Source organism: Pelecanus crispus, chromosome 14 (assembly GCF_030463565.1).
Source record: "Pelecanus crispus isolate bPelCri1 chromosome 14, bPelCri1.pri, whole genome shotgun sequence".
Lineage (NCBI taxonomy): Eukaryota > Metazoa > Chordata > Aves > Pelecaniformes > Pelecanidae > Pelecanus > Pelecanus crispus.
The window spans coordinates 13,154,483-13,173,833 of NC_134656.1; the positions used below are offsets into that span (position 1 = coordinate 13,154,483).

The 19,351-nt window shown below is 50.1% G+C and overlaps 1 protein-coding gene across 3 annotated transcripts; it reads right to left on the bottom strand.

The window, feature by feature from the left end:
* Window positions 1-1,142: 1,142 nt before the first annotated feature.
* On the bottom strand, window positions 1,143-18,651 carry HNF4A (hepatocyte nuclear factor 4 alpha). 3 transcript variants are annotated; one of them, XM_075721110.1, is made up of 10 exons: window positions 18,531-18,651; window positions 14,602-14,779; window positions 12,658-12,752; window positions 10,088-10,194; window positions 7,415-7,570; window positions 3,956-4,043; window positions 3,286-3,441; window positions 2,765-3,001; window positions 1,962-2,084; window positions 1,143-1,285 (listed from the first exon to the last, which is right to left on the bottom strand). In XM_075721110.1, exons 1-10 carry the CDS (start codon window positions 18,649-18,651, stop codon window positions 1,143-1,145), a joined length of 1,404 nt encoding a protein of 467 aa, XP_075577225.1. The 3 variants fall into 3 exon arrangements, with proteins under 3 accessions (XP_075577225.1, XP_009491154.2, XP_009491153.1); XM_009492879.2 differs by having other exon boundaries at window positions 14,602-14,776; window positions 18,531-18,645; XM_009492878.2 differs by having other exon boundaries at window positions 1,143-1,293; window positions 1,940-2,084; window positions 14,602-14,776; window positions 18,531-18,645.
* Window positions 18,652-19,351: the final 700 nt, after the last annotated feature.

Consider the following 19,351-nt stretch of genomic DNA (forward strand, 5'->3'; position numbering starts at 1 on the left):
GGGAGTGGCACTGGACTGGACAAGTGGATTATATGGCATATCTTAGCATTAGAGCTGGGTCTGAACTGAGATCCTGGGTCACAACACTCACAGCACTTGGGCAGCCCAAGACCTTGCTCCAACCTGTGAGGCTCTGACTCTTCTCGACCTCACAGGTCTCTCCCCTTCATACATCCTTCCCTGCTGCTTGCTTCCAAACAGGCATCCAGTGGTCATCTTCTGACCACTGAGAAGCAGTAGTGGGGCCGGTGATATTTTGGGCAGTGCTGCCCACAGCCAGCCTGTGCAGGGGTGACCCCATCCCATTAGCTGAAATCTCTTGAATCCCATGGTCCCCCAACTTCCCAGTCCAGGTAGCGAGGAGGCAGTGGTGGTGTAAGGGAAGGATTTGGCAGTGGTTGCCTCTCTGAGCCCTGTGGTGGGAGGGCAGTCCTGGTATGGAAATAGCAAAACCCCTCAAAAGGCAGAAGGATCCAAAGAGTGGAGAATCCTGGTGGGCCAGACTTTGCCCCAGTATCAGCTGAACAGATTTGTTAGACCTGGCTGGGGACGTTAGTTTGCTGGAGGGTGACACCATGCAAAGACCTGTGACTAGCCAAGGCTGAGGAGCAGTTCTGCCAGTGCTGCCTGGGCAAAACCCATGTGCTTCACCTGCTGCAATGCTCCTGGGGGAACTTCCATCTCCATCAAGTTTGGCTGGACTGGGGACTGTCTGGGGAGCTGGCATGGCTGCAGGAGGGAAGCCCTCCATTCACACAGCACAGAGAATCGCTTGTTCTCAGGGTCTGGTGTGTGCTGAACCGACGCTGAGAGGTGCCAATGGGGGAACAGCCAGCTGCACTGTCCCCAGTTGGTCACTGCAACCTCCCCACAGAGGGAGGCAGAAATCTGGCCCTTCTTACAAGGACTGAGGGTTTCAGTAAGGCTTCAGCCTTTAGTTCTGGGACTGGGGGCTGCCCATGGCAGATGCTGTCCGTAGCTGCAGGAAGACAGCTTTTGGTGGTGGTGGGCTAGTCCAATAAGCAAGTCCGTGTGTTGGCACCCAAGGACCTCTGGATGGCTTCTCTTTTCACAGTGGCAGAGTCAATTCGGGCTTTTCTCCCACACGGTCTTCTAAACGAGGCCAGCTGGTCTGCGGATTGCTAGATGACCTCCTGTTTCGTGATGGCAGGTTGTGGGATGGAGGTGGGCTGTTTTCCCACGGTTGCAATGGCTCCAGGCAGCAGCTTGTATTGCTCAGGTCCTGAGCCTGCAGGTGGAGATGGCTGCGGGGTTTCTGGAGTAGCTACAGAGAGAGGAACAAAATTAGAAGACTTGACATCACTGGGATCTGTCCTCAGTCATGCCAGGTTCAGCTGTAAGCAAAGCAAAGGCCCTGTAGCAAAACCGTAGCTCCTAACGGCTTGTGTGTTTGCTGCAAGGCAGCCCAGACACAGAGGCATGGTTAGATGCCCTGGAAAACCACAATAACGAACACTGAATGAGGGGAGCTACTGGCATTTTGACCTGTACTGGCCACTTTTTTGATCAGCTGAGGTCATCTCAGCTCAAATTCCCAAGTGGTGACCCTATCTGGTGGCCCTGTGTGATGGACCAGATTCTCCTGTGTTTTTGCAAGAGGGCAAGGTGAGGTGTGTCTGAATCATTCAAGCGAAGGGGAGCCTTTCCACTGATTTCAGTAGGCACTGGATGGGATCATTCATCCCGAAATTTAAGGGCTATGTAAAAGTTACAGTCTGCCAGGGAAAATCTTGTTGAATCGGTTAGTCTAGCCTAATCTAATCTAGCCCACCTCTGTGTTTGTCTTTCCCTCCTTTCTGCATAGGAATTTCTCACACACTCATTATCAGAGACTCTGTCTTGCATGGAAATCTCCTTGCAAGGTAGAAACTACCTCCACAGGCACGCTGGAAAGTTCCTGGTTTCTCCTGAGAGCTCTCTGTCTCTCCGGCAATACTCACACATCTGCCCATTGTGCATCTGAGGAGGCATTGTGTTGGCCACAATGACGTTTGTTCCCAGGTTCTCCTGGATCAGATGAGGGTGCAGGGGATGGTGAGCATGCGGTGTTTCACTTGATGAGCCTAAAAACGTGCATATGACATTAGTTGCCACGATGACAGAAGGAGACAGTTCAGATGGGCAGACCCACTGCACCCAAATGTCCCAGGCTTTGTGCATGATCAGCTTGTGCATATGTGATTGGAGCACACCCTTCCCATTTTCCTCCATGGATGCCTTGGGCTCACTAAGCCCTGCCTGCTGCCTGCATTTCCTCTTATACAGGATTACATTCCTCTCCTCCTGAGTCACACCTCCATGTAAAGAATAGCACAGTGGCAACATCTCATTTTGTTTTGTCCCATTGGATGCTCTCAGTAGAAAATCTGGGACACCTTCAACCTGACCTTTCAGACCCTTTTGTTTTGATGACTCCCTTCTGACACAGAGGAGGATTAGTGAAACAGCTGGCTGGTAGGAGTTTGGGGGTTGCACAGCAAAGCCTGTCTACATGCAGAGGGCTGGGGACAGCTCTCTGTAAATAGATGCACAGCTAATGCATCTCTTTAGGTAAATAGAAATGGAGGACCCTTTGTTACCATTGCCAATGACAGGGGGAGATGATTTTGTGTGAGTCAATGGCTAACCAGCATACAGTCTGTCTCCACTTTTTTTGGGTAGGGAATGGTGGCTATAGAGGTTCTCAAGAGGATGGTGATCAGGGAACACTGAGAGGCCTCTTGTAGGACCCTCAAGTACTCACCTCCCAGCAGCATCTCCTGCAGCAGGTTGTCGATCTTAGCCATGCCGAAGAGCTTGACAAATTGGATCTGTTCTATCATCTGCCAGGTAATGCTCTGCAGCACAGGCAGCAGCAGCAGCAGCTCCCCAAAGCGGCCCCGTGAGTCATATTGCCGGTCATTGATGTAATCCTCCAGGCTGACCTGCACCTGGTACCGCATCCGCTTGATCTTGGAGGGGTCACTCAGTCCTTTGGCATCTGAAACAATGCACAGAGCAAACTATCCAGGCTGCTTCCCTAGTAAGTGCCCTTCAGTAATAGCATGAAGTCTGGGTGCAGGCTGAGGTGAGCTGTCTCTGATTCTCTATCATCTGCTGTAATGGACCTTTTTTTGCTATTTAGGCTGACTTCTCCCTTCCCTCTAAGAACAGTTTGGCCCAGAGAGGAGACCAGGCAGTATTTCCACAACTCAGGATCAGTATTAGTTGGCATAACCCAGACTAGTCCCCTCTGATGGTAACCCTCACCAAGCTGGACCATACCTGGGTCGAAGAAGATGATGGCTTTCAGGCAGGCATATTCATTATCGTCTATCTGCAGCTCTTGGAAGGGGAGGACCAGCTCGTCCAGGATGCGGATGGCCACGCGGTTCACCTCCACCAGTTCAGGGCAGTTCCGCGGGATGATGTGGTCGTTTCCTTTGGACAAGCAGCACAGAGACCATTGCCTTGCCATTGCCCAAGACTTATCAAGGGTGGCAAGGAGTTCAAAACCCACGTAACTAATGCTGAGATAATTTTGAGGGTAGAGGACTTAAGAAGTTCCTCCTTCTCGCACTTCCCTGGCTCAGCCCGCCAGAAATGCTGATCTGTGTTGCCAGAGCAGCCTCTCCTTACTCAGGGGTCACTCAAGCAAGGAAAAGCTGACCAAGGAGCCTTTTTCTCAGTCACACCACAGCTTGCTTGCACAAACCAGGGGAGGCAATGTGAATATTCATAGTCCCCCAACTTTGCCACATGTCATGGCCTTGATGTGAATGTCAGCCAGGCCTAGCTGCACCCAAAGGTTGTGCTAGGCTCGCTAAAATACCGAATTGTTCAAGCCACCCCTCTGCAAAAAGGATGCCTGCAAACACTGAACCACCCCCTCCTTCACACCGGCAGGGAAGCTTCACAGAAGTAGATGGGCCAGGAGCAGAAGTGCACTCTTTACCTAGCAGCAAGACATCCTTGAACACCATGGACCTCTTGGCAGCTCCCAGTAACAGATGTTCTCCTGCATGTGCTCGTAACAGTGCTACCTGCAAGGGCAGGGAAAGGTTATTTGGCTGATGCAGAGACAGAGACAAGGCTGTGATTTCATGTAAGCAAGAGGGAAAGCCCAGCATTTCTGTACTGCACTCAAGGATGGGGAGTGAGGGCCCCTCTCCAGCCACAGTCAGAGAAAGAGGTCAAAAAATGGTTTACTCCTGTGCATAAACAGCTATAAATCCAGCAGAACCAGCAGATAATAGACAGCACCTGAAACATCTCATATTCACGGCACATGTCATGAGCAAGACCATGCTAGACTGTCCCAGGACCTCATGTCAGCTGTGGCACATGTTCACAGTGGGCCGTTTGCAGACGAGGAAATTCCTACCAAGTGCAGAACCAGGGACCATGCTTCAGCCTGGGAAGTGGGGAGAAGTGCGATCCACTGCTGCAGACAGTTGCTGTCCCTCTGGGCCGTGCCCACCTGTCCTGGTTTCGGCTGGGATAGAGTTAGATAGTTGCTGGCTGGGGCTAAACCACGACACCACCTCCCACTGAAATCACGCTCATGGGGACCCACGTCTGCTGGTGGGGTTACCCTCTGGTCATTCGTTCCCTCCACAGCAGTGGGCATTTGGTCCAGGGAAGCCAAAGGGATGTTTTTCTGCCCTGACGTTAATGATTGAAGTGTTTCATTTTACACCCTCCAGTGGCTCCTGAGAATGTTCTGAATCTTTTGCCCTCCTTCAGTTAAAAATTTCAGAGATTTAGGTGGAAACAGAAGTTAACGATTGGACAGCCTGACACAGAGGCTTCTTAATGTCCAGCCAGGAGCCTTTGCTAGAGAAAACAATCATTAAACATTGATGGAGAGATTCTGAAAAGTGTGTCCTGATGGGAATAGTCCCCTTTTCCAGTGTGTTATCCCTCAGCATCTGACAAAGTCAAGAGAAGTCTTACCCTACCAGAAATGCCAGAACAGTGTGTCACCCATAGAAGAGAGCTCTGGTTAGAAAAGATGATGATGTCTGAGAAAGGGATTTTTTTTTGCAGAGGGTGAAAAAGAGTTATGCAAAATAAACAGTGGAGGTCCTTGCAAAAAAGGCTACGCACACATGATGCTGGGGAACCTTTATCTATATGCCAAAATCTAGCCTCTCTCTATCACTATCCAAACATGGGCGGATGTGTTAGTCAAGCTGCTTGTAATTACCAGAGCTGCAAAAAACTGAGCTTTCCTATCTGACGAAACTTTGAGAAGGATGGAAAAACTGTGAGTCCCAAGGGGGAGCAAAGCCCTCACGTAGAAATTTCCTGCCTAATGCAAATTCAAGAAAGCTCAGTTTCAAACCACCATTTTTGTTTCCATAAAATTTGCTTGTTTGAGCAGGGTTAAAGTAAATTACTTCAACAAGACAAAAACATCTAATTTGATATTTGTTCTTGCAGTGATCAACCTGAGATACATCATCCCATTGTGAACTAGGATAAATACAAAGGTTGTAACACAACAAAGTAGAACTTTAACTTTGAAATTAAATGGCTTTGCCCCACCAAACCCAGTACTTTGACGTTTTGTTGCAGAGGAATAATGAGGGGTTAGGTATGACTTTTCCTATAAAAATGTTGGCAGAGATGATTCATTCTCAGGCAATATTTTAATGACAATGTAATGGTGTTTCCCATCATTATATGTTCCCAATGGACATGTCTTGACTGGCTCTCATGCCCCTTGAGCAGCTGGCTTGCACTTAGTTTTGTTCATTCCTGCTCCCTGGCATTTCTGTCCTTCCTCCTGCACTCCCCTGAGTATCTGCTGCCTCTGTTCTCATACCGTCCTTCGAAAGCACAGATGGCATTAATTGATTAGTTTTAATGCAGCACTGTCTTTCCTCTCAAGCCCTTTGGGACAGATTTGGAACTGCTCAGGATGGGGGATGGCTGGTCATAACAGAAGATCTATTTCAGTCAAGACGAGCCTGTGGAGCATGCTGAGAGCAGCCTCTCCTCTGTGGGAAGACAGGGTTCAGACAATGTCATCTTTAGGCTTTATTTTCTTCTTTGAGAAATTTTGCAGCCGCACAATTGTAAAATGAGCTCACATGGAAATTGCTGTAGTTTGCAGAGTTATCAACCAGGTTTACTGCCTCTGTTCCAAATGGCACAAGGATGCAACGCAGGGCTGCCCAGGCCTCTGCTGGGCTGCAGCCTGTTTGCTGTGTAAATGTCATTTGCCATTGGAGTCCATTTTGGTTTTCATAATTTTGAATTCCATTTGTCTTAGGAGTTTAACACATTTCTTACCATTTTAAACAATTTAGTACTTGCACACAATATTAAAGAGGGAAATACGCTCTGTGTTAACAGCACCGAATTCCCCAGGGCTTTGTGCTGCTGGGTTATTACTGAAGATCTCAGTTTTAGGATTTAGGGGGTTTTGATCAGCTAGATGCTCTCACTTTCTGGATATCCTTTTCTTCATGATGTAAAAATTACCTCTAGATCAACAGGGCTGAAGAGTGATTCTGGCTGAAGTGGACCCATGCTGGTTTTGTGACCGAACACTGAGAAGATTGGAAATACCTTCCTACCTGTGACAGGACCTGGGCTGGTGCTGTCAGAAGTGCTATACCCTGCCAGAAGTGCTATCCCTTCCTTCTGGAGCCTCCCCACCGTCCACATGTGCTGTTCAAGGCTGGGCACACATCATGCCCTACAACATCTGCTGCAGACCTCTGAAATTTAGACTTGAACAGGAGACATCTCCTTGTATCTCTTTGAAGCTGCCTGAGATCCTGCAGTATAGTTTTACAGAGGATTTCAAACTCACTGTGCTTATCTTGGTTATGGAATCAGCAAATGTAATTCTAGCAATTTGTATTAAATGCAAATATATTTCTGGTTTTTAACTTTGAAGAGGGATTTTCTTACTGCCTTGGGAGCAAACTAGTGTTTAGTTTCAATAATTCCACATCAGGAGAATGGATACAAACATGTCCCTGGGCAAGAAGCAGGAAGATAGACAGGCAGATTTGGTTTTAAGTCTTGAGCAGACCTGAGGCTAGAAATCTGTCTTACTGATTACCCTAAGTATTTGTATAGCACTTCAGGTTTTCAAAGTGCTGCGCAAACTATAATTAATAAATAATTGACTGGTAGGCCCATGCAAAATGCGCACCTGATTATGTACCTAATTTGAGCTCAGTGTTATCATGACTGTGCTCATCGACTGATTAGCTGCACATGCAAATGGCCTGTGCTGGCATTGTATGGATGCCATTCTCAATCAGCTGCAGCAGTCAGGATAACAGAGTGGACAATGCACATTTTGTTTGAAGGTCTCAGCTGCCTGGCTCTCCTTTGGCTCCCTGCTGCCTTCCCCAGGGCAGAGTGAGGTGGGGTGGATGGGGGGACTTGCCTGGTCATCCAGGGGAAGCTCGCAGAAGGCAGGGATGTACTTGGCCCACTCCACCAGCACTAGCAGCTGCTGCTTCATGGACTCACACACGTCGGAGATGTTGGCAATCTTCTTCCCTCGGATGTCCCCATTGATCACAGGAACTGGGGATGATATCTGGAAGGAGAGAAGAGATCCTTCAGCTTTTGGGGCCACAGAAGAAACATAGACAGGAAAATCCCCAGCCCATGGATTGTGCTGATACAGACTCCAGCATCAACGATTACTTTTTTCTGTTGCACATCCAGCCCCCAGAATATGTGGCCTAGCACAACTCATTTAAATTGAAATGCTTCAGAGCTGAGGCTGTGGATCATCTTGGTAAACTGTCATGCCTTGACTAGACTGGAAAGCATGGAAGAAATGTTTCTAAATCCAAGTTCTTCCTCCCACTGAACAAATGTGCTCAGTCGAGATCCAGGAGGGAACAGAGAGGCTCATGTAGCAGTCATCCTCACCAGTAGCAAGGACACGTTCACCCAGTGCTGCTGCACAAGCTACTTGATCCCACCAAAGAGCAGAGAACTGCTCCCCCTTCCATCCTACTCCAGAGCCAGTGCTTGGCCAGACCTGCCTTGTCTGCTTTTGACAGGAGACACGCAGGCTCTACTTCTCCTCCTGTCTGAGTCAGCATGAGCACAAGAAGTCTCTGCGGAAGGTAGCTTTCCAGGTCTGACACTGCTTTCTGTGAGCACCAGGTCATTAATACTTGACATTACCCAATTTCAAATGCTAAAGACAGACTTTAAAGGCAACAACCTCCCACCTCCCCCCAGCTTTTAGGCCCTTTTGGAAAAACTGTGCATGTGCAAACATGCCCACAACACAGGTCACATTTTTTGCATGGCAAATTATTTGTGATTGCAGAGGCAAATGGGGCCATTTCATTTGCAAAGGACAAGCCTGACAACTCTGCAAGTACTGTCACACAGACCTGGAAAGAACATCTCCCCCAAAGCAGGCACCCAGCCTCCTGCCTGGTTCTCATGCATAGCTGCTCACCCAGCTCATCTGAAAATTTGCCCTTAGTCACTACTTTATCCTCATGCTTCTGTAAGCAATTAACTCAACCCCATCGCTGCCCTCCACCTGCCCTCTCTGCTGTTGTACAACATCAGCTCTTCCTGTCCTGTTCCTGCCAGCATTTTCAGCTTGGACCCTGCCAGCCTCTGCAAGGAAATGGAGTTCAAATGCCACCTGCATTTTTTTTTTTCCAGGTTGCATTACCTGGAAGCTTTCCAGCTCTCAAACTATTATTGAATAAATAAGATTGTAAAAATCTCACCATGTATTACCCTAATCAGAGAGCCCGGAAGGCTTAGCAAATAAATGAAGACCTCTGAGTGAGTGACCCAAGATCTTGGAGAAAGCAGCTCCTCAGCAGTATCTTGTTCTAATTAGCTAGGCACATAAAAGTTACCAATTACCGTGCTGGAGCCTGCCTTGTTTAATGAGTCTCCCTGTGCTCTGTGGGAGAGCAAGAGCTCCCCTAGATTTGTTGATGGTTGTAGTTTTTATCAGCAGACCCTGCTCAAGACTTACATATGATGCCACTGCAGAACTCAGAGTCCCGGAAATGTCCTTCCCTTGTAGATTGGGTGACTTGAGACCCCATTATCTCACACCTCTGGGAGCAGCACCAATATTATTTTTATAGGGTGTATAAATATATAAGGGCCTGTGTCGGACAACGTGAGATGTGAGATGAGATTGGATATGCTTCTTATGTACAGGATTGGCCCCTGGCCCTTCTGGCATATCCCCTCCTCAGGGAAGTGGACCTTACAGCCTGAGCCCTAGCATGGAGCCCAGAGCATGGCACACCCTGTCCTGGAGCATCTCCTGGGGCAGCCTTCAGGGTAATATGACCCTTGAAGCAAGGAAGAACATGGACTTCCAGCTCAACCCCCTCTTCATTTTCCCCTAGACAAGGAGTGCTGCTCTCCCCAGCTCCCATGAAGAGTGGCAGCTCTTGCCTCCAGCACAGCCCCATCCTTGTCACTTGTCACAGAAAAACCCTTCCCACAGCCTGTGCGCTTCTGTCCTGTCCTGTGTCCTCCCAGACAGTACTGATGTGATGAACACTGTTTGCAATATCCAGATTCTTAAATCAGAGTCATCTTTTCAGGTGAACGCTCTAGGAAATAAGTCTTGGCAGTATGCTTGTGGAAACAGGGAATTTCAAGCAAACACTGGAAAGAATATCTGCATAAAACAAGCATGAAACTGATTCCTCATGAAACTGCAGGAAGCCAGAATCCGAAGTTCCTAACAGCCGATGGGGAGGGAGGCTGCTCATGCAGGGCCAGCCCCTCGGCTGGCTTAGGCAGCCGCAGCTCCTTGGATTTCAATGATTCTACCCTATTTTCTTCCAGCAGGCTGTCCAGCCTTCAGGTGTCCCATCAAAGCAGAACAGATCATTGCATATTATTACAACTGAGTTCTGGACCAAGGAGCATTAAAGGGATGGTTTCAGGTAACAAATGCCTTTGAAAAAACAGTGTTGATTTGGCAGATAAGTTACTTAGAAAAGAGGTGGTAATTTGAAGACTCGGCTATTAAATACTCAACTGGCTCTACTGGCCAGATAGTGCCTGCTGCTTTTGTATTTGCCAAAGAAGAAAGAAGAGGTACCTGTTGTGCCAGGACTTCTGCCTGCAGTAAGACATTGATGGAGGGCAAGCTGCTGTCTTCATAACTTGATCTCCGGGTGCTGATTCGGTCCCGTTCATTTTGTACGGCTGCAAGAGAGTGTTTTGCTGAGCTGCAGGTCGTTCATGGCAATGCGCACTGAAAACTAGCACAGACTTTTGGCATTCCCCTTCCTTATCTGCAGTTTCCCAGCTTCCCTGCCTGGCAGGGTGGAGGTGCAGCTGTGTCTGGTTTGTGATGGGATGCCTGCAAGAGCTGACTACATCTGGTAGTTCTGCTTTCTCATTTGCTTTCTAATAAAGAAATCCTGGGATGGGATTGTTTCAGAACTCAGACACCTGGTTCAAAGCCTGTAGAGTTCAATGGGAAAATTTCCTTTCAAAGGATCTGGCTTTGAGTTTTTTGATTTCTAGATATGGGTTCTGAAATGGTGGCCATGCTCACACATGCAGCCCAAAGCTTATGTGTGAAATGGAGGAGTCAAGTATCTGCATGGCTTCTTTTTCTGTCCACATGACTTCTGCAAGCTCTTGCACCAGGTAGGTGCAGTGGAAAACTTCCGTCTAAGCTACAATAAGGAAGGAAGTGCAAACAGCTCCTACTTATCTATCCAGAGCAACAGAGCTTTCTCATACCTTATTGTAAAGAGGACAGGTTTGACCCCAGCGTGCCTCCCTGCTTGGTCTGGTGCTGAGGACCTGGGCTTTGAGTCTAGAGGTGGCAGCAGCCAGAGCTGAAACAGTAGTGCTGACAGGGAGGATTTGCTTCTCTGTCTGCCGCGAAGCTGCGGGCTGGCCATAACTCACCATGGCCACACCAGTCAAAGCTATCTGCTCAAATAAGGTATTGATCGATGGCAGGGGGAAACAGAACAGTCCCTGCCTTAGGCTGGTGGCTCTCTGGATTGATACGTTCTCAATGTATAAATCTGCCTGATAAAAAGCAATAATGAGGCTGGGCCAGAAGAAAAGCCCTGCAGTCAGCGGCTGTAAATAGGAGCTCTCAAGGTTATGCCGCTTGTTATCAGTGGCAGGCCCCCGAGTTCAGTCACGCCATGATGTTTTCCAAATGTTTGCTCAGTATTAGCTGGTCATGCACCTAATGTAACTTCTATTGAATATTAACAGACAGCAGCAAAGCTCTGGGCATGGGATGAGCGGGCACTGCAGGTAGAGGAGGATTCCTATGTTCTTCAGGAAAAGTCAAGCCAAGTTTCTTGCAATACCTTATCCCCTTTAACACGGAAGAAATGTTCCTGCTCAGAGGTGTTCCCGCAGGCTGGTGTTCATGGGGAAGCTGCCCCAGTACTGCTGGTACTTCTCTGTTGTCTTCAAGGACCCCTTTTCTCCTAAGATTCTCCTCAAGGGGGTGTGAACTGGGGGATCACAGGGTTTAATTTCTCTACATGGAACAACAGGGCCAAATGCCTCCTGATTGTCTCTTTACAGACATCAATGGGGTGAGCTCTGCGGGGTGCCAGGCAGCTCCTCTGGGCTGCTCCTGGCAGTTTGTCCCTCTGCCAGCGGGACCACCAGTGGGGCCACCAGCAGGACCACAGCAGCCCCAGGTTTCCTTGCCACTGTGAATACTCCTGACAACCAAGCAGGGCTAAACAAGGAGTGAATCCTGTCCCATCTTGTCTGAGTCATGGGGACCTGGAAGAGCTGCAGAGACAGAGAGGCAGGGAAGTTGGTGGAGTGAGCCTGGGCCATGCAGGGCGGTGGATATCTTTACTTGTTTTATATGGAGTTAAATAACCAAAATGCTCCAACTTGCTCTGGGTCCCTTCTGCTGTGGCTGATGTATTAGGTAAAACTAAGCTCTCTGCAGAGAGTCAGCAAGAACCTACATGCACATTAGGAAAAAAAGGGGCAAAATGCCAGTTGGACCTTTGCTGGACTCACCCATCCAGCTGTGGATTTCATGGTGACTCTGGGGCAACAGCACTTAGAGCAGTTTTCCCAAAGTGTTTCCAAATTTCCAGGCCTTCACTGAAGTTTTTGCTTCTCACTGATGTTGAGAAGCATTCCCAAACCACTCAGATGCCCCGGCTGTGTGGGAGCACAGGTGATGTGTGTGTGAGCAAGAGTGAGCTGAAGAGGCCCGGGTGTGATTTGTGTGTACAAGCACGGGCAGTTCTGAGACACAAGTATGGCCCTGCGGCACTCTTGTGGGCTTGTCTTTGCTGGCATTTTGAGAGGTACCCTGAGAAGGGGCCCTGAAATTGAATTTGGGAGCACGCAGGGCCCCCATGCCTTGCCCTTAACTGTTGGGATGATAGTTGTTTGCAAGGACTTCGCATGCATGGGAGTGGGCAGGTTGGGCACATGCAAGCGCTCATGACCAGAGGCCAAAATTCTCCTTAAACCCCCCTGTGATGGGGGTCTGGGTCTGTGCGCAGGAGAGCACTGTGGAGGGAAGACAGGGCTAAGATAGCTGGGTAAGCGTGTACATGGCAGGGACTGGCCTTGGGCTGCAAGGGCTTCCTCAGACGTATGCAGCCAGCGTGACTGATGCTGGGGGGAGCGCGGGGAAGCCACACCATCACCCACCTTCCTTCTTCATTCCTGCTCGGAAACACTTCTTAAGCCTGCAGTATCGGCACTGGTTTCTTTTGTCTTTGTCTACAACACACTGCCTGTTAAATCTGGGAAGAAAGAGAGGTGTGAGGAGCAGCAAGACTGAGCCTGAAGGCAGGACAAGACAGAGCCCCAAGCTCCAACATATGCTCAGAGCAGGTTCCCAGAGGCTCACCCTGAGAAAGGAGCCCCAGTCTGTGCCATTTCCATGCTTGCTTTAACCTGAGGTTTCTTCTTTACGCTGAACATCTCAGCCCTCTGCTCTACCTCTGGATGTTCAATAAGGATGGGCTAGAGCTGACAGTCACATGCAGGAGCTCAGGCTGCTGGTCTTACTCACTAACCACTAGGCAAAGGATGCTCATGATGGACTAACAAGCCCCAGTGAACTTAAAAGTGTGAGCCAGGAGGGTCAGAGCCAACTTAGTAGCCTCTGTTGTAACTTAGATCCCAGTTAGAAGGGAGGAAGAATGCATTTACTCTGAATAAAAGAAGGGTAGAAGGATGTTCTTGAGCTAGTAAGGTTAAAAAGTTGGTTTGAATCCCTGCATCTCTCCAGGGCTGTGTCTGGGATCCAGGCAGGTTGGTTCTGACCTCTGGACAGCATCACTGGTGTGCAAACAGCTCTGCAGCCACTGACGCTTCAGAGAGGGCTTGGGAAGCAACCAGCTCCTTCCCTCCGCACTTGTATCACCAAATCCATTGCACATGGCAGGGCAAACACTGATCTCCCATGTGTGTGGTTCTCGCATGCAGCACAAACCTGGTGGCCATTTGCAGCATGAATTTCACTTGCAAATTTGCTCTAATTTACTGCAGATAGATCAAGCTTGCAAAGTAAAGACAAAGGCGTACAGAGCTGGGAAAGGGCTGCTGGCCATGCCGAGTTCTGTAGCTTTTCAAAAAGCTTGTTTTTACCATGCTTTTTAATGCCCCAAGCTAAGATGTGCCCAAATGGATGCCTGAAAGCAGCTTTTTAAGCATTTCTGTAGCACTTATATAAAAGCCCTAGTCTCCAAAGAACTGGGCACCTTAGCCTTTCCACTGGAGCTGTGGGGAGGGGGCTCCCTGGGAAGCCAGCTCAAATAACCCTGGGGTGCAAGTGATAATGTGCTTCACGTGCACTCATAAACCTGGCTCATGTTGCTCTTTGTGCTCTCCAGGTGGCTATCAGGCCATCAGGAGTAACTCACTCAAAAAGCCCAAGTGATTTAGACACTCTGAGCTCAGGATGCCTCATTTTTCTCTGAGACTCTCTATGTGTGGGTTGCTGAGAGCAGGGAGCAGGCAGGTCACAGCTGCTGATGGCATGGGAGAGCTGTGGGCTACCACCAGTGACACAAGGTGCAGCACATGAGTTGCAGGAGCAATATGGGTGCCTCATCCTCAGAGATGTGCACGCTACACTGCCCAGGTTATTGCTCCTTAGATGTTCTTTTATCATGTAACAGGCAGTGACAGCATTTTAGGTAGATGGCAGACGCACTTCCATCTCATGATGGAGGAGGGATGGGAGGCCACTGAAGTGCCCCAGGGAGTGCATGGGGTTTGCGCTGCACTCAGAGCACTGAGTAGCAAGATGCTCAGCCCCTGTAATAGGGCTTCCCCCTGGCATCACCTTGCTTGCTGGCCACATCCACAGTTGGCCATATCCATTTGCAAGAACATGTGCTTGGCCCCTAAAGAATGGGGCAAGACCTCCCAAGGTCTTTCCCTGGTGATCACTGAAGGGCAATCCCAGAGTGAGAGCGGTCTCTGACCCTTCCCAGCTCGGGGGTGAGATCAGGGAAGGTGGTGGAGGACACAGGGAGGATGAAGAGGATGAAGGACCGTCCTGCTGCGCTTTGAGGGCTTTGCTGTTCAGTTCCTAGGGACTGTTTTGTTTCAGCCATGCAACTCTTTCCCCTCTGTCCTTACCTGCAGGAGTACATGTGGTTCTTCCGGACACTCCTCCTGAAGAAGCCTTTGCAGCCATCACAGCTGGAAGCCCCGTAATGCTTCCCCGTGGCACGGTCCCCGCAGATGGCACACAGTGCGCTCACCCCGATGCTGTTGGAAGTGTTGAGGTTGGCTGCTTCTGATGGTGACGAGTCTGCTTGGGAAGGACACAGGAAGAAGAAGACAGTGAGACAGACAGCGGACATTTCCTAACTCAGTTTCCAGTGAGAAACTTGATTTTTGGAGGAACCAGGCAGCTGCACCCAGACTATGTGGCAGGGGCCAGACAGAGAGGTGTGTAAGGAGTGGTGGGTGTTTTGAGTCTCAATTCATTGCATTCTGAGTGTGCAAAAGCTCCCCGTGTGCCAGGGTGAGACAGCTCTTCCCAAAGGCCTGACTCCAGCGATGCCTTCAGACAAAGTGGAAACCCATTTGCAGGAGTCACAGAGCAGAGCCAAAATTCCTCAGGGATTTGCAGATGCTTTGGGCTGCAGTAGCATGGCCAGAGAAAAAGCTGGTGCAGAGTTAAAGCTGAGGTATTACAGCTCAGGGTGAGCAGCTGATTTAGTAGAGAGGTGTTTGTGTTATAGCACCAAAAGAGCCCATGACAGCCCTGAGCAGACGCTGTTAGAGAAACGAGGTGACCAGCCCCCTTTGTGGGAGAGCCTCTCTGCCAGGCATGGAGCTCCAGCCAGCACAGCCGTTCTTCAGGAGAACAAGACTTTAAGTGTATAACAAACTCATATTACTTCAGCTGGAAAACGCATGTGGGCAAACACTACCCACGCAAGGAAGGACTGATCAAGCTAACCCAGAAAGAAAGGGTGATGCTGTAGCATGGAGGAGGCTGTATGCTGGGTACCTTCCAGAGTCTAGTAGCGCCACAGCTGAGATCGATATGTTTTACAGTCCTTTACAGACTGAGGGGGGCTGGCATTTGCAGGGCTCTTTTGGGAGGATGGGGAATTGCAGCAGCTTCTGTAGGAAAGGACTTCTGAAAGGCTCAAAACCATACAAGCCCTACACTAAAACCACTCCAGCAAGCTAAACAAACCTCAAGGCTGAAGGGATCAGCCCTTAATTCAGTTGATCTAATTGTCTCCTCCCATGTACATTTTCCTGTATCAGCACAGGCACATTCCCCTGCCTCAGTGGAAATCCCGGTTGAAAATGATATCCAGGATCTACAAAGCCATAGAAACCTGCTGGGATTTTAATACTTGAGTCTGTTGGTCCCTGGTCTTTGGGTTTGACAAGGATGCAGTTAACTCTCACCCCGGGAGAGCCACAGCTGATCCCACTTGGCACCCAGCAGAAAGGGGTCTGGGTGCTATAAAAGGCTGGTCCCCACAGAGCTTGCTTTGGTAGCTGGGGCATGGGCACTGGGGCAGGCTGAGGCCATACTGCCAGGGGCAGGGCTACAATTTTAGCTTTTATTTTGCAGAGAAAGGGGTACTGCAGCAGGCGCTGCACAGCCTACTCATGCCATCCCTTGGCAGGAGTAACTGGTGTGGATCCATCAGTGAGTGAGCACAGGGCATCTTGAGCTAGTCCCTTCCCTGGCTCTGGCAGCACCTTTCATTTCCCTGCCTGATTTCTGTCTTTCTAATTCCTTATGTCCCTCCTGTATTTCTTTCTGAGTCAGTTTGCTGCCTCTCTGCATCCCTGCCTGGCACACCCTGTTACACAGCTGCATTTCCATGTGTGTGGCACTGCCTGTGCAAAGCTCCTCTCTCCACTCCCACAGCACTGAGCTCCTCCCAAGCCCGTTCTGTCTCTTGTCCCTATGAGCAGCTTGCCTCTGAAAACATTCCTCCTCCCATGCATCCTGAGGGCTCAGCTGGATGAAGGTCATTCCAAAAGGAAAGTTAGATTTCCAGGTTCAGCTAAATGTAGAACTTACATGAGAGAAGAAGAGCTGATCTGCCTATAATCACATTACTTGTGTATCTCTGACAGCCCAGATAATCCCTTTTTCACAGTATATCATGCTGTAATCAGATGAATATAGAACAGGAAAAACTGGCACCATTAATCAAAGAAATTACAACATCTTAGTCTAATAGCAAACCAACAATGGTTGGCTATTGCCTAATGGATAATTTTCCAATTAAGTTTATTTCATAGTGCCAGAAATGTGGGCTTCTGGCTGCTGCAGTGAAGTGGGTTTAATGGGATTGATCTGAAGTTAAAGTAAATGGAAGAAAGAAAAAATCTGACTTTAAGTTTGTGACCTTGCAGCTGAGACTTGTGTTAGGACAGGAGCTCCTGAGAGGTCCCCAAGCCTGTCTGAACACGGGATGCGTTTGGTCTGTGACAGTGGTAAACTTGGTCATTGCTGAGCAGCCACCCCTGGGCTGGAGCTGCAGAGCTGTGCAGGGGCCAGAGCTCTCCCGCAGTCCTCGGCTGGAAAAGCAGGCAGAGGTTTTGCAGGCAGAGGTGTGGGCAGTTGCTGGAGTGCCAAAGCTGCCCTGGAGGCGAGACCTGCCCCTGGTCTGGAGCTGGGCAGAGGAGGAGGAGAGGTGTTGGTGCCACCTGACCCAGCTGACTTATCCATCTCTAGGGCATATTTCATATCGCACCTGATCTTGTCTTATAAAATTATCATGTCCCTCTGCCTGTGGAGTCCTCAGTCCGGGCGGGCTGAGTTGCAGCTCCCTGTGTAGGAGCTTTTGTGTGCTGGGTGGAAAAGGGACATGGAGAGGGAGCAAGACCTGGGCTTGTCCCGGAGGGTCCAGATGGGCATCAGCAGAGCTGAAGGGAGCTGTTCTCGGCCCCAAGACCCCTGGGTGGGTAGGAGCAGCCCCTAGGAGCAGAGAAGGGGCTGAGACCCAGGGCAGCAGGGGGTTATTGCACAGCAGAGACACTTTGGCACCATGGTGTCACATCCATGATGGAGCAGAGCCATAACCCAGGGGAGACCCGCACAGGCTGTGAGGGGAGAGCCCGTGCCACTGGCACAGCCCTTCCGGGACAGGGGTGCCCCAGCAGCCTCGGTGACGCAGCAGGCAGGAGGAAAGGGCACAGGGGGTTGCTTTCTGTGGCGTGCTTCGTTTAGTCATTAACCTCGTATTTAGAGAGACTTTAGGGGGAACTTGGAGAGGAATCTCCTGTTATCTCTGAGCATTTAATCACCAGGACTCCTTGGTCCCCAAATGGCTGTTGCAAATCCTGGCGGGTTAAGTGTGATCCTACCCTCCTGAGGGGACAGGAATGCTTGTCTATCCCCACCAGGTCCCCTCGCCCCTCTTCCTGGGGGCTGAGCCTCCTGGCCCCGCACCTCTCCCAGAGAAGGGAATGCCACCCCACACCCCACTGCTGCAGGGGGAAGGGCCGTGGCCTCGGGGCAGCTGCGGGGGCAGCGCCTGAATCTCTTTTCTTAGTGATTTGCACCCTTGCCAGGCACTAAATGGCTTTCTGCTCCCAGAAAACCTAGCTCCAGCTGCTGCTGGGGTGGGACTGGGTCTCTGCTCTGGAGCCACAGGCTCAGTTGTCTGTCCAGTGAGCTGTCGGCAGCGTTTCACTCAGAAACTTTTGGCTAGTCTTTTCGCTTGGTTGGGGTCTCGGGGAGGTGAGACCCGCCCTGTGCTCAGCCCCAGTCCCTGGGCTGAATGTCTGGTGGGGACCTCTCACTGCACCCAGCTCCTGGCGCGTGCCCGTCCCCAAGGTGTCTGGGCTGCAGGGCACCATCCCACCTGTGCCTAGCACAGCATTGTTCCACCACCTCGATTTCTCCCCAGGGGAAGCAGAAGCCCCTCTGTGAGCTGCTGGGGAGCCCCACGGCTGACCACCCTCACCATGCCCCAGCCCTCCCTGGGAGCATTTCAGCAGCCACCCCAGGGACTTGTCGTCCTGCAGCCCCCAGCTTGTCCCGCCACTGCAGAGGGGAGAAGATGGAGGGGACTTACCGTTGCCCATAGCCAGCACCTGCATGTTCTCAAACTCCAGAGTGGTATACGCTGGGTCTAGCGCTGCGCTATAATCTGCCATCTCCATGTCTATTAGTGCTTTGGAAAGGCGCATTATCATCAGCAAACACGGGCCAGATTGTACCGATTCCCTTGTCCGAGGCTATTGGCCCTTCTGCCTCCCTCTGCCTTCACTGCGTCCCCTATCTGTTGTCTTTTATTTCAAATATTTCTCTGAAAGGATTTGCTGAGCCTCAAGGCCTATACTCCCCAGAGGGGTGGAGGCAGGAGGCAGGGGGTTAATCTTTAATCATCTCACCCACTGCTGAACACTGCTAAGCTGTTTTTTTTTTTTTGGTGGAGCAGCAGTGATTCTTGTTGACTGTTTATTATTGAATCTTGAGGTGCTTTGACGATCCCAGCTCCCAGGTGCAGTCAGGACCACAGGAGCAGGCACTTGCCATGCAGGGAACACCTTCTTGGCTATTGACCTTGATGCTGAGCTGCCGGTGTTGGTCTTAATTGTACCTGGAGCAGAAAACTTGGAAAAAACCCCGATGGGAGAACAAGGTTGTTCTTCACTTCAGTGATTGCCTTCCCCTCTCCACAGTTATTCTCAGCCTTCTCCCCCTGATTTTCCCTTCTCTTGCTCCCTCCATCCCTTCTACACCTTTCCCTTTTTCTCCCTCCCCGTCAGACAAGGTCAGCACCTGCCTGGCAATTTACACGTTGCTATGCAAAGTAATGACATACGACTCCTTTTACTTCCCTATAAACGAGTTTTACAGGGGCCGGATGCCCTATAAACAGATCCCACTCTG

Bases quoted from the DNA above. Each gene is read 5' to 3' on its own strand.
- HNF4A (XM_009492878.2), bottom strand. From the start codon at position 18,645: ATGCGCCTTTCCAAAGCACTAATAGACATGGAGATGGCAGATTATAGC. The intron at 12,753-14,601 runs GTAAGGACAGAG...CTTTCTTCCCAG, and splicing joins AACCACATGTACTCCTGCAG to ATTTAACAGGCAGTGTGTTG. The intron at 1,294-1,939 runs AGAGCTCTCAGG...TTTTGTTCCTCT, and splicing joins GAGTATTGCCGGAGAGACAG to CTCTGTAGCTACTCCAGAAA.